Raw genomic sequence first — 12,309 nt, forward strand, 5'->3', positions numbered from 1 at the left:
TATTTTACTTTGGATTTTTTCTAACATATGCAATCAAAGAGCTGTGACTGATACAGAAACTCATTCCAGGAGTGGGAAAGGTGCCAAAATATGGACGTGGCTAAGGTGCAGAAACTGTTGCCAGGAGCAGGGCATATGAAAATGAAGATGCCAGAACGTGGCAGTGCTGAGATGAAGAGGGGGGCTATAGGGACAGCACACAGCTGGATTAAGAGAACCCCTTTTGCCTGCTGCAGGTAAACCAAGGCTGCTGGGGGCCAGACAACCATACATACCTGTTTTTTATTTTTTTGGAAACAAGAGTCTTGCTGTGTCGCCCAGGCTGGAGTGCAGTGGTGCAATCTTGACTCACTGGAAACTCCACCTCCTGGCTTCAGGTGATTCTCCTGCCTCAGCCTCCTGAGTAGCTGGGATTACAGGCACGTGCCAGCACACCTGGCTAATTTTTGTATTTTTAGTAGAGATGAGGTTTCGCCATGTTGGCCAGGCTGGTCTCAAACTCCTGACCTCTGGTGATCTGCCCGCCTCCACCTCCCAAAGTGCTGGAATTACAGGCATGAGCCACCGTCCTCAGTCTTTTTTTTTTTTTTTGGAGATGGGGTTTCACTCTGTCTCCCAGGCTAGAGTGCAGTGGCACAATCACAGCCCACTGCAGCCTGGACCTCCCAGCCTCAAGCAATCCTCCTACCTCAGCCTCCCACATAGCTGGGACCACAGGCGTGTGCCACCATGCCCCGCTATGTTTTTATTTTTTTTGTAGAGATGGGGGTCTCACTATGTTGCCCAGGCTGATCTCGAGCTCCTGGGCTCAACTGATCCTCCCCTCTCGGACTCCCAAAATTCTGGGATTACATGCAAGAGCCACCATGCCCAGCCCATATGTACTTCCTGGCCACTGGAAAAGCCATAGTTACTAACCCTCACTAACATCAGTGTAAGCAAAAGCAGGTAAACAAAATCCAAGAGAGACAGCACTGAGAGAAGAGCAGAGAACTGTGGGAAGCCTGAGCCTGTGTACTCTCCTCTGCAAACAGAAGACAAAACTTCCCCCCTATTAAGTGCTAACCTCAAGAATACATACAGTCCTGGGCCAGGGGACAGACTGCCTGCCTCATAAGGCCACCAAGAGCCCCAGAGAGAAGAACGTGACAACTCCTGAGAGCTGGGTGAACCTGAGAGCCAAGGGGTGGAGGGAGCTCTGAGACCTGTTGCTAAGAGACAGAGACCGCACAAGCAAGGCCCAAATTTAACAGCTCTAGCCACCCAGTCCCCTACATCTAAATGAAAGTTTTCACGGTAGTTACTCTATCGTCCCTCCACCACCATGTACTTCCCGGGTCAGTTCAAAGTGTTTCCATTCACTATGTAGCCACAGGTTCCAGATCAGACCTGTCCAATAATAGTAATCCCATTTATGCAAAGCTTATTATAACCAGCTTTTCACACATTAACTCATGTTTAATCCTCACAGCAACGCTATACGGTAGCTACAATTCTTATACCCATTTTACACATGTAGAAACTTAGCCTCAAAAAGGTTAAGAGAGCCAGGCACGGTGGCTCACACCTGTAATCCCAACACTTTGGGAGGCTGAGGTGGGTGGATCACAACGTCAGGAGTTCGAGACCAGCCTGGCCAAGATGGTGAAACTCCATCTCTACTAAAAATACAAAAATCTTAGCCGGGCATGGTGGCAGACGCCTGTAATCCCAGCCACTCGGGAGGCTGAGGCAGGAGAATCGCTTGAACCCGGGAGGCGGAGGAGGTTGCAGCAAGCTGAGATCGCGCCACGCACTCCAGCCTGGGCAACAGTGCGAGACTGTTGCCTCAAAAAAAAAAAAAAAAAAAAGTTGAGACTGGCCCAAAGTCACAGAGTGAGTGAGCCGGGAGGGTAGCATTACTTGGAGCTCTTGAATACAGGCACTGGACTCAGCTCTATACTGGGGATGCATGAGTGCTTCATCAGAATGGCTCTTTACCAGGCACAGTGGTGCATGCCTGTAGTCCCAACTACTCAGGAGGCCAAGGCAGGAAGATTGCTTGAGGCCAGGAGCTTGAGACCAGCCTGGGCAACATCTCTGCAAAAGCAAGACCCCATCTCTATGAAAAATTTAAAAATTCTCGGGCAGGGTAACATGTGCCTATAGTCCTATCTACTCGTGAGGCAGAGGCACGAGAATCTCTTGAGGCCAGGAGTTCAAGACCAGCCTGGGCAATATAGCAAGACCCTTACCTCTAAAAAAATTAAAGTATTTTTAAAAAGAAAAGTACTTTATTTATTATATCACAGAGACATTTTTGGAATTACTGTCAGCAGAGGCAGGATGTGTGGTTCCCACAGAGGTAAGGTAGCAGAGACACTCTTTTAGGTAACCAGCATGACTTCCTTTGGGTAATCATCCTTATCCCAACTCCATGGGATCCTGAAGGAGCGGCTAATCACAGTGTCCTATAGGAATGACCGTGTCGGCCAGGCGCGGTGGCTCACACCTGTAATCCCAGCACTTTGGGAGGCCAAGGCAGGCAGATCACAAGGTCAGGAGTTCGAGACCAGCCTAGCCAACATAATGAAACCCCGTCTCTACTAAAAATACAAAAATTAGCCGGGCATGGTGGTGCATGCCTGTAGTCACAGCTACTCGGGAGGCTGAGGCAGGAGAATCGCTTGAACCCAGGAGATGGAGGTTGCAGTGAGCGGAGATCACGTCACTGCACTCCAGCTTGGGTGACAGAGAGATACCTCATATCAAAAAAAAAAAAAAAAAAAAAAAAGACTGGGCACAGTGGCTCACTCCTGTAATCCCAGCACTTTGGGAGGCCAAGGCGGGTGGATCATGAGGTCGAGAGATTAAAACCATCCTGGCCAACATGGTGAAACCCCGTCTCTACTAAGAACACAAAAATTAGTTGGGTGTGGTGGCACATGCCTATAGTCCCAGATACTCAGGAGGCTGAGACAGGAGAATCACTTGAACCCGGGAGGCGGAGGTTGCAGTGAGCCAAGATCACACCACTGCACTCCAGCTTGGGCGACAAAGCGAGACTCCATCTCAAAAAAAAAAAAAAAAAAAAAAAAAGGAATGACCATCCAGACTGGGCCAGAGGAGAGAGTGATTAGTTTAGGAGTATATGACCCAGACAGGGTGTTTTCTGGAACTAGGAAATGAATACTATGGGGTGGGGGTGGTGTTTTGCAGCTAAATTTAAAACATAGAAGCCAGGAGCAGCCCAGGTGCAAACTGGATAAACTCATTTGCTCCTCATAACAGCCCTACATTTACCATCCCCATTTCACAAACAGGAAAACTGGGGCCCAGAGGGTTAGGGTCACACAGTTACAGAGTGGTGGGACTAGGATCTAAACTACTCAGGCAGTTTGACCCTACAGTCAGCAGCCTTAACCACTAATGAAAGCTAAGCCGCTGGAAAAGTGGCAGAGGAAAGGTAAGTGTTGCAGAGGAAAGGCAAGTGTTGCAGAGGAAAGGCAAGTGTTGCAGAGGAAAGGCAAGTGTTGCAGAGGAGCTTGGTTACTTTGTAAAAGAGGAAGGAAGAGGATGTGTGCATTGGGAGGAGGGCCACTCACCATGCAGGCCTGAGCCAGGCTCATGGCCAGGCGGAACCGGGCAGACATGGCAAGAGGCAGCAGGGGGCTGAGGCCAGAGCCCACAGCAGGGTTGATCACACGCAGGCAGCGGACCACAGCCTCTACAACCAGCTCAGTGGTGAAGGCGCGCAAGGTCTGCACATCTGGAGGAACTGCCCTGAAGAAGAATGGGACCGGCTTGATCAGGGGAACAGTTAGGCAAGAGGGATCAGGCTGAGCCCTGCAGCCTTTTGGAAACACTAGTACCAGGGTAGAGGCAGGGAGGATGCCTACAGTTCAGACAGATCCTGGATGTTGGTGACTGTGACTTCCATTTGGAAAACCAGGAACTAGGGAAATCCTCAGGTCCTAAGATCTTGGAGTAGGAGAACGGTGGATAGAAGAGAACTAAGTTTAGAAAAATACCAAAATTTGGGGGTCTGGAAAGGTTAAAGGGTCCAGGTGGCACAATCTCTGGGTTTCTCGGTTCCCAGATAGTATGTTCTTTGCATACATATTGAGCTGCTAGAGTTTTGAGAAGACTAGATTTTAGGAGGCTGCTGTTTTCAGAAGTTCCAAATGTCAGGATCCCTGGGTATAAAGATCCCTGAATATCAAGACCACCTAGTTTCAAGCAATACAAAAATCATACTCCCTAGATGTTGGCATCCTGGGTTTTTAGGGTCCCTGAACGGAGGAGTCTTCGTGCATCAGGGTGACCAAATGCTGATGTCAGATTTTAGAATCCTGGGGTTTTCTGGCTGGGCGCGGTGGCTCACACACCTGTAATCCCAGCATTTTGGGAGGTGGAGGCAGGCAGATCACTTGAGGTCAGGAGTTGGAGACCAGCCTGACCAACATGGTGAAACCCTGTCTCTGCTAAAAATACAAAAATTAGCCGGGTATGGTGGCACACGCCTGTAATACCAGCTACTTGGGAGGCTGAGGCAGGAGAATCACTTGAACCCGGGAGGCGGAGGCTGCTGTGAGCTGAGATCACACCACTGCACTCCAGCCTAGGAGACAGAGCAAGACTCCATCTCGGAAAAGAAAAAAAAAAAAGAATCCTCGGTGTTTTTTAAGCCCCAGGTGTTTGGGGAACTGGAGTTTGAAGGATCCCAAGTATCTGGTCCAGGGATTTTTTTGGAGTCCCCGAGTGCCAGGGTCCTGGGGTTTTATGCTCCCTGGTTCTTAGGGCACAGGGGTCTTAGGGTCTCCACATAACAGGGTCTCAGGGTGTTGATGTTAAGATCCCCAGATTACAGGGTCCCGGGTCTTGAGGTTTCAAGGTTGTAACGTCTCAAGGTGTCTGGGTCCCAGAACTTTGGGTGTACTAAATATCATGGTCAAAGGATTTGGAAGGCCCCTGACGTCGGTGTCAGGGAGGGCGGGGTGTGTGTGTGTGTTAAGGGGGTAAGGGTCTTAGGATCCTTGAGTTGGAGCCCTGAATGTCAGGGTCCCGGGTTTTAAGGTTCCCGGGAAACGGGGTCCTGGGCTTTAGAGTCCCGGATGTGGGCTTCGCGGGTGGGCGGGGGCGCTGTCCTTACGTGCCGGCCTGGCGCAGGGAATGGATGAGGATTCGGTCCGCCTCCTCCATGGTGGAGCCGTGTTGGAGTCGGGGGCTGGGTCCAGGGCCGGGTCCGAGAAAGTGGGGAGCAGCTGTAGAAACCCTGCTCCGTGCTCGCGGTCCAGAGTGTCACGGGCCGTGTGGGGAGAGTTGGGAAGTGTAGTTCTGAGAGCGAGCACGGCGCATGCCGGATGTGAGGCCTGGGGTGAGTGTGCACGGAGGTTGAGCTTGCAATAGCTGCTGGGAGTTGTAGTTCTTCCACCTGCAGTCCAGTGGGCTCTTCCAAGGGAAAAAGGAACAACCCGTGTGGTGGGGAGTGGAGGGGCCGGACAGAAAGGGGCTTCTTAACTCATTCGTTTAAGGCGGCATTTAGCTTCTAGGCTATGAAAGTGTACACATTAAGGGCAGAATTTTAACACAGAGCGACTACTTCCCTATGTCTTAGTCTCCTCATCTGTAAAATGGGACTATTGACAGTACCTGCTTTTTAGGATTAAAACAGAATTAATTTATATAAAGCATGTTGTACTATGTGCCTGACACATAAGAAAGCACTATGTAAGTTATAGTTACTAGTATTCATGCATTCAATAAATGCTTTAATATGATACACATTTGTACACTCCAAAGAATAATTACACAGCAAATATCTATGTAACCAGCTAGGTGCAGTGGCTCATGCCTGTAATCCCAGCACTTTGGGAGGCTGAGTCGGGTGGATCACCTGAGGTCAGGAGTTCAAGACCAGCCTGGCCAACATGGTGAAACCCCCTCTCTACTAAAACGAGAAAAATTAGCCAGGCATGGTGGCGCATGCCTGTAGTCCCAGCTACTCCGCAGGCTGAGGCAGAAGAATCACTTGAACTGGGGAGGCAAAGGTGGCAGTGAGCTGAGATTGTGCCATTACACTCCAGCCTGGGTAACAGAGCGAGACTCTGTCTCTAAATAAATAAATAAATAAATAAAGCAAAAGAAATCTATGTAACCATTTCTTGAACAGCTGAGGCGCGTCTGCAATCCCATCAGTTTTGGAGGCCAAGGCTGGAGGATCGCTTGAGGCCAGGAGTTTGAGACTGGCATGGGCAATACAGCAAGACACCGTCTCTTTAAAAAAAAAAAAAAAAAAAAAAAAAAAATGACACCTGTCCAAGCAGACGTCCCAAGCAGAGCCTGGCAGCATGACCGAGCGCCGCGTCCTCTTATGGCTCCTGCCGGACCCCAGCTGGGACCCCTTCCGCAACTGGTACCCGCACAGTCGCCTCTTCGACCAGGCCTTCGGGCTGGTCGCAGTGGTTTGGCACCAGCAGCTGACCAGGCTACATGAGCCCCCTGCACACCACCGCCAGCCTACAGCCGCGCGCTCAGCCGGCAGCTCAGCAGCGGGGTCTCGGAGAACCGGCCCACGGCGGACCGCTGGCGCGTATCCCTGGACGTCAACCACTTCGCCCCTGACGAGCTGACAGTCAAGACCAAGGGTGGTGTGGTGGAGATCACCGGCAAGCACAAGGGCGGCAGGACAAGCATGGCTACATCTCCCGCTGCTTCATCCGGAAATACACGCTGCCCCATGGTGTGGACCCCACCAAGGTCTCCTCCTCCCTGTCCCCTGAGGGCACACTGACCGTGGAGGCCCCCATGCCCAAGCTAGCCACGTAGTCCAACTAGATCTCCTTAGAGTCGCGGTCCCAGCTTGGGGGCCTAGAAGCTGCGAAATCCGACCAGTCTGCAGTCAAGTAAAAGCCTTAGCCCGGATGCCCACCCCGGCTGCCACCACTAGACATGCCCCCGCACCCACCTGTGTGTTCTTTTGATACGTTTATCTTCTGTTTTTCTCAAATAAAGTTTGAAGCAACCCAAAATTAAAAAAAAAAAAAATTAGTTGGGCATGGTGAGGCACAACTGGCTGAAGCCTGAGGATCACTTGAGCCCAGGAATTCAGCGCTACTGTGAGCTATGATCAAGCCACTGCACTCCTGCCTGGGTGACAGAGCAAGACCCTGTCTCTAAAAATAATAATAATAATTGATAATATTTGATCTTTTTTCCATAGAGATATTGCACATATATTAGGTTTTTCCTACATACTTCGAATTCCATATACTATTGGAAAATGACATCCTTTTCTTATTTTAGTTTGACTGTTTGCTGCAGGTGTATATTTGGTAAACATTTCATCTGTTGCCAGGCTCTGGCCCACAAACGTCCCATTTGCACCCCCACTGCCACCCTCCCATACGACATTGTTATCGCCCCGCCCTGTGGCCTTAATCCCTCCAAAGCTGGGGGAAGAGAGGGGGGTTGTGTGCAGATGGCCCTTCAATCTCGAAAGGAAGATGTCGGAATCTGAAGGCAGGCAAGGTGAGAGAATCCTTCCATCCCTGCAGACCCTTGGAGCAAGGTGGAGCTCCACCCTCAGCCCCTCTGACCCACCCATTGCCCACCCAGACCTCACCCCCAGAGAGCCTCTAGGTGACCAGAACCACATCACCCTGTTCCCCGTCCCAGCCAGCCCCAAACAGCCTGTCTGCCACCAGAGCCCTAATGCTCAGCCTCACCCAGACACTGCCCCCCATGGCCTCTCAGCCTCATCCACAGCCTTAGTTCCCAAAGGAAACCCAACCTCAATCCTGGCTCTGACCCCTATCCGAACGCCCACCTGAAACCTAACACAAAGTCTACCAACCAGAAGGCAAACCCCTGTTAGAGTCCAAACCCCACCCCCGATACAGACCTAAAGTCACCTAACCTCAACCTCAACCCCGGGATGTCAATACTGTTAGTGAGTGCAGTCTCTGACTTTCCAGAAAGTACACAGACCCTTTTAAAAAAACAAAAACAAAAAAGAGAGAGAACACATACTTGATGGTGGTAGTAAGCCATGAGGGCTCTAGAGTTAGACTGGGTGTGACTCCCCATTCAGGCACTTCAGCAAGTCGCTTAACCTTTTCTTCTCAATTTTCTCATCCGCAAAATGGGAATAACACTCTGTGCCAGGCATTCTTTTGATTCTGAACTCATTTAATCCTCACAACACCGATATATTGTAGGTAGTCTTATTATCATCCTTTTTATACAGATAAGGAAACTGAGGCTCAAAGAGATTACATAATTTGCCCAAGGCAACACATAGCTACCAAGTGGTAGAGTCAGGATTTAAACTCAGGCAGCCTGTTTCCTCCAAAGCTGAGAATCTTAACCAGGCCAATCTACTGCCGCTCTGAGGCTGAAAATGAGACCATGGGAACTGGGAGTGGTCTTAGCTGAAAACCCCAATGCAAACTTCAAGTCCCACTCAAAACTCACCTTTGACCCTAACCTGTATCCTAATTCTAATTCCAATTCATTCAAATACCCAGTCCTAACCCTTAGTCAAAGCTCCACTCCTACCTATATTTAAACCCATCTCCACCCTAACCCAAAATCCACTACTCAAATTTAACCTTAAATTTGCCCACCGCATGGCAATTTAAACTTTACCCCCAACTCAAACACCAAACCCTACTGCATTTGGAAATGTAATCTCACCTTCACTCCCCTATAAACTCTCACTCTAGCCTTAATCTTAATTCGAACACTCTTACTTCCCAGTCCTTAACCCAGCTACTCCCAGCTCTCCCTAATTTTCCATGCTCTTCTCTCCTTCCTTCAAACAGAAGGACAGGATCAGGTAGGAAGCAGCCACAATTGCCCCAATACCCTGTCCCTCCCTGACGCAGTTTCTCCATATAGACACCACCCCAGAGCCCAGTCCAGCCAATGGGGCAGGCCCTGGTCCCGAATGGGGGCTGTGCCCCGGGCCCCCAGCTGTGGAAGGTGAAAGCAGTGGGGCATCAGGCCTAGGGACCCCTAAGCGAAGAAACCAGCACAGCAAGCACAAGACAGTGGCAGTGGCCAGTGCCCAGCGGTCACCTCGGGCACTCTTCTGCCTCACCCTGGCCAATCCTCTGCGACGGTCCTGCATCAGCATCGTGGAGTGGAAGCATCCTGGAAGGCAGTGGCGGGGCCCAGGGGTAAGGGTCATCAGGGTACCAGAAGTCAAGAATTGGGTCAGGGCTGGAATGGAGGAGGGCCGAGGTCATCAGGGTCAAGAGTCAAGAACTGGATTGGGGGGCCGGTTCAGAAAGGCAAAGGTCACCGGGGTTCAAGAGTCAAGGACTGAATCACAGCAAGAGTTGGGGATGGCTAAGATTTCCAGGAGGGACAAAGTCAAGGCCTTGTCAGGGCAGGGGTCGAGAATGTCAGGACTTGTCGCCTTGGGAGTCAAGGGTCAGTGCTGGGTGGGAGGTCCCCAAGGGAGTGTGGGGGTTCCAGTGCCACTCTGCCAGGGTCCTTGACTGTGTCCACCTGAGGCCCTTCGACATCCTCATCCTGCTGACCATCTTTGCCAACTGCGTGGCCCTGGGAGTTTACATCCCCTTCCCTGAGGACGATTCCAACACTGCCAACCACAATCTGGTAAGGCCCGCCCCGCCCCAGCCCGTTCCCAGCCAGCTAGAGACCTAGTAGAGCTCACTCCTTCCAGCCAGACCCCGCCCCCTCTCTGACCCGGATGACCCTGCCTGGCCCAGCCCCACCCTCGGTCCTGACTATGCTCCCCATGCCCCCGTCAAACCCCGCCTTCAAATAACTCCCCGACTTCCCGCCCCGCCCCCGGTCCCACCCCCCAGGAGCAGGTGGAGTACGTATTCCTGGTGATTTTCACTGTGGAGACGGTGCTCAAGATCGTGGCCTATGGGCTGGTGCTCCACCCCAGCGCCTACATCCGCAATGGCTGGAACCTACTCGACTTCATCATCGTCGTTGTCGGGTGCGCGTCTGCGGGGGGCACCCCACCCTAGTCGCCTTCCTACCCTCAGGCCTGCTGAATTCTGGGCTCAGGAAAGCGACTCTTTCAGACCGCCCCCATTCGGCAGCCAGAATCAGGAATATTATTAAAACCCATTTCTATTTCTAGTTACAGGGACTTGTGCTTTTCTGAGAAGGTTAGGGTGGAGGGGGGAATCCCAAGGCCTGACCTCCGCCTCCCTGCTCGGTGCTCCCCCATCAGGCTGTTCAGCGTGCTGCTGGAGCAGGGCCCCGGACGGCCAGGCGACGCCCCGCACACCGGGGGAAAGCCAGGAGGCTTCGATGTGAAGGCATTGAGGGCGTTTCGGGTGCTGCGGCCACTGAGACTGGTGTCTGGGGTCCCGAGTGAGTGGCACATCCCCCGAGGTCGGAGGTGGAGGGTGGGGTTGGGGCTGAGCTGACCCCGCCCTTATTTCTGCCTACCCCTCCCTCCCCGCAGGCCTGCACATAGTGCTGAATTCCATCATGAAGGCTCTGGTGCCGCTGTTGCACATTGCACTGCTCGTGCTCTTCGTCATCATCATTTATGCCATCATTGGGCTCGAGCTGTTCCTTGGACGAATGCACAAGACGTGCTACTTCCTGGGATCCGGTTAGTCGGCCCGCCCCTCCTAGGCAGAACATGCCCCCTCCTCTGGTTTCTAGATCCAATACTGCACTCAGGGAAACCCGCTGAAATTCACAAGACTCCGCCCCTAGGCTCAGGTTCCATCCCCAGATAACCAAGTCCCACCCATATATTCAAGACTCTGCCCTAAATCAGACTACAACCCCACCTCGCTTATAACTCCGCCCCATCACAAGACTGTACCCACAGGCTAAGGTCCTGACCCGCACTTAAGACAAGACCCTGCGCCTTGGCTCGCGCCTGTATTCCCGGCATTTGGGAGGCCGAGGCGGGAGGATCATTTGAACCCAGGAGTTCGCGACCAGCCTGTGCAAAATAGTGAGCTCCAGTTTCTAAATAATAATAATAATAATAATAACAACAAAATAAAAACAATTTTTAAAAGCTTTATCGGCCCGGAGCGGTGGCTCACGCCTGTAATCCCAGCACTTTGGGAGGCCGAGACGGGCGGATCACGAGGTCAGGAGATCGAGACCACCCTGGCTAACACGGTGAAACCCCGTCTCTACTAAAAATACAAAAATTAGCCGGGCGCCGTGGCGGGCGCCTGTAGTCCCAGCTACTCGGGAGGCTGAGGCAGGAGAATGGCGTGAACCCGGGAGGCGGAGCTTGCAGTGAGTGGAGATTGCACCACTGCGCTCCAGCCTGGGCGACAGAGCGAGACTCCGTTTCAAAAAAAAAAAAAAATTATCCTCAGCTGGGCGCCGTGGCTCACGCCTGTAATCCCAGCACTTTGGGAGGCTAAGGCAGATGGATCGGCCGGGCGCGGTGGCTCAAGCCTGTAATCCCAGCACTTTGGGAGGCCGAGGCGGGTGGATCACGAGGTCAGGAGATCGAGACCATCCTGGCTAACATGGTGAAACCCCGTCTCTACTAAAAATACAAAAAACTAGCCGGGCGAGGTGGCTGGTGCCTGTAGTCCCAGCTACTCGGAGGCTGAGGCGGGAGAATGGCGTGAACCCGGGAGGCGGAGCTTGCAGTGAGCCGAGATCGTGCCACCGCACTCCAGCCTGGGCGACACAGCGAGACTCCGTCTCAAAAAAAAAAAAAAAAAGGCAGATGGATCACTTGAGGTCACGCGTTCGAGACCAGCCTGGCCAACATAGTGAAACCCCATGTCTACTAAAAATACAAAAAATGAGCCGGGCGTGGTGGTGCACGTCTGTAATCCCAGCTACTCGGGAGGCTGAGGCATGAGAATCGCTTGAGCCTGGGAGGCGGAGGTTGCAGTAAACTGAGATCGGATCGCACCACTGCACTCCAGCCTGGGCGAAGGAGTGAGACTCGGTCTCAAAAAAAAAAAAAAAAAAAACTATATTCTCCACGACTGGTCTCATACCTCATACACTCAGACCATTTACCCAACCCCCGGCCCATGCCTTGACCCTCCCCTCTTTTCAAGAGACTCGTCCAAATTCACAAGACTCCGCCCCCAGGCTCTTGCCTCATTGTTATTTACAAGACTCCACGCCAGGATTTAAATCCCTGTTGGTGGGATCCCTAGCTTGCCAGTGGTTCAGAATACGGAGCTCCGGAGCTCGCAGGGTTCTGCCCTAGAAGTGGAGCTAAGTGTTGCCTTAGAAAAATTAGGACTGGCCGGGCACGGTGGCTCACGCCTGTAATCCCAGCACTTTGGGAGGCCCAGGCGGGCAGATCACAAGGTCAGGAGTTCGAGACCAGCCTGA

The 12,309-nt window shown here is 52.1% G+C and overlaps 2 protein-coding genes and 1 pseudogene across 3 annotated transcripts in view; 2 read left to right on the forward strand and 1 right to left on the reverse strand.

Moving 5' to 3' along the window:
* Positions 1-5,349, reverse strand: part of CCDC22 (coiled-coil domain containing 22) — a 15,220-nt gene extending 9,871 nt beyond the window's left edge. For both annotated transcript variants that reach the window (XM_025373469.1, XM_025373470.1), the window contains exons 1-2: positions 5,132-5,349; positions 3,585-3,762 (exon numbers count right to left, since the gene is read on the reverse strand). In XM_025373469.1, coding sequence (XP_025229254.1) covers positions 3,585-3,762; positions 5,132-5,181 — 228 coding nt within the window. In that variant the 5' untranslated portion in view covers positions 5,182-5,349. The remainder of the gene's footprint in view (positions 1-3,584; positions 3,763-5,131) is intronic.
* Positions 5,350-6,329: 980 nt separating this feature from the next.
* LOC112614998 lies at positions 6,330-6,888 on the forward strand (annotated as a pseudogene).
* Positions 6,889-7,428: 540 nt separating this feature from the next.
* CACNA1F (calcium voltage-gated channel subunit alpha1 F) overlaps positions 7,429-12,309 on the forward strand; it is a 29,219-nt gene continuing 24,338 nt past the window's right edge. The window contains exons 1-6 of the mRNA XM_025371622.1: positions 7,429-7,509; positions 8,881-9,130; positions 9,501-9,606; positions 9,819-9,958; positions 10,199-10,341; positions 10,436-10,588. Of these exons, the coding sequence (XP_025227407.1) occupies positions 7,485-7,509; positions 8,881-9,130; positions 9,501-9,606; positions 9,819-9,958; positions 10,199-10,341; positions 10,436-10,588 (817 nt within the window). The 5' untranslated portion in view covers positions 7,429-7,484. The remainder of the gene's footprint in view (positions 7,510-8,880; positions 9,131-9,500; positions 9,607-9,818; positions 9,959-10,198; positions 10,342-10,435; positions 10,589-12,309) is intronic.

Source organism: Theropithecus gelada, chromosome X (assembly GCF_003255815.1).
Source record: "Theropithecus gelada isolate Dixy chromosome X, Tgel_1.0, whole genome shotgun sequence".
NCBI classification, from domain to species: domain Eukaryota; kingdom Metazoa; phylum Chordata; class Mammalia; order Primates; family Cercopithecidae; genus Theropithecus; species Theropithecus gelada.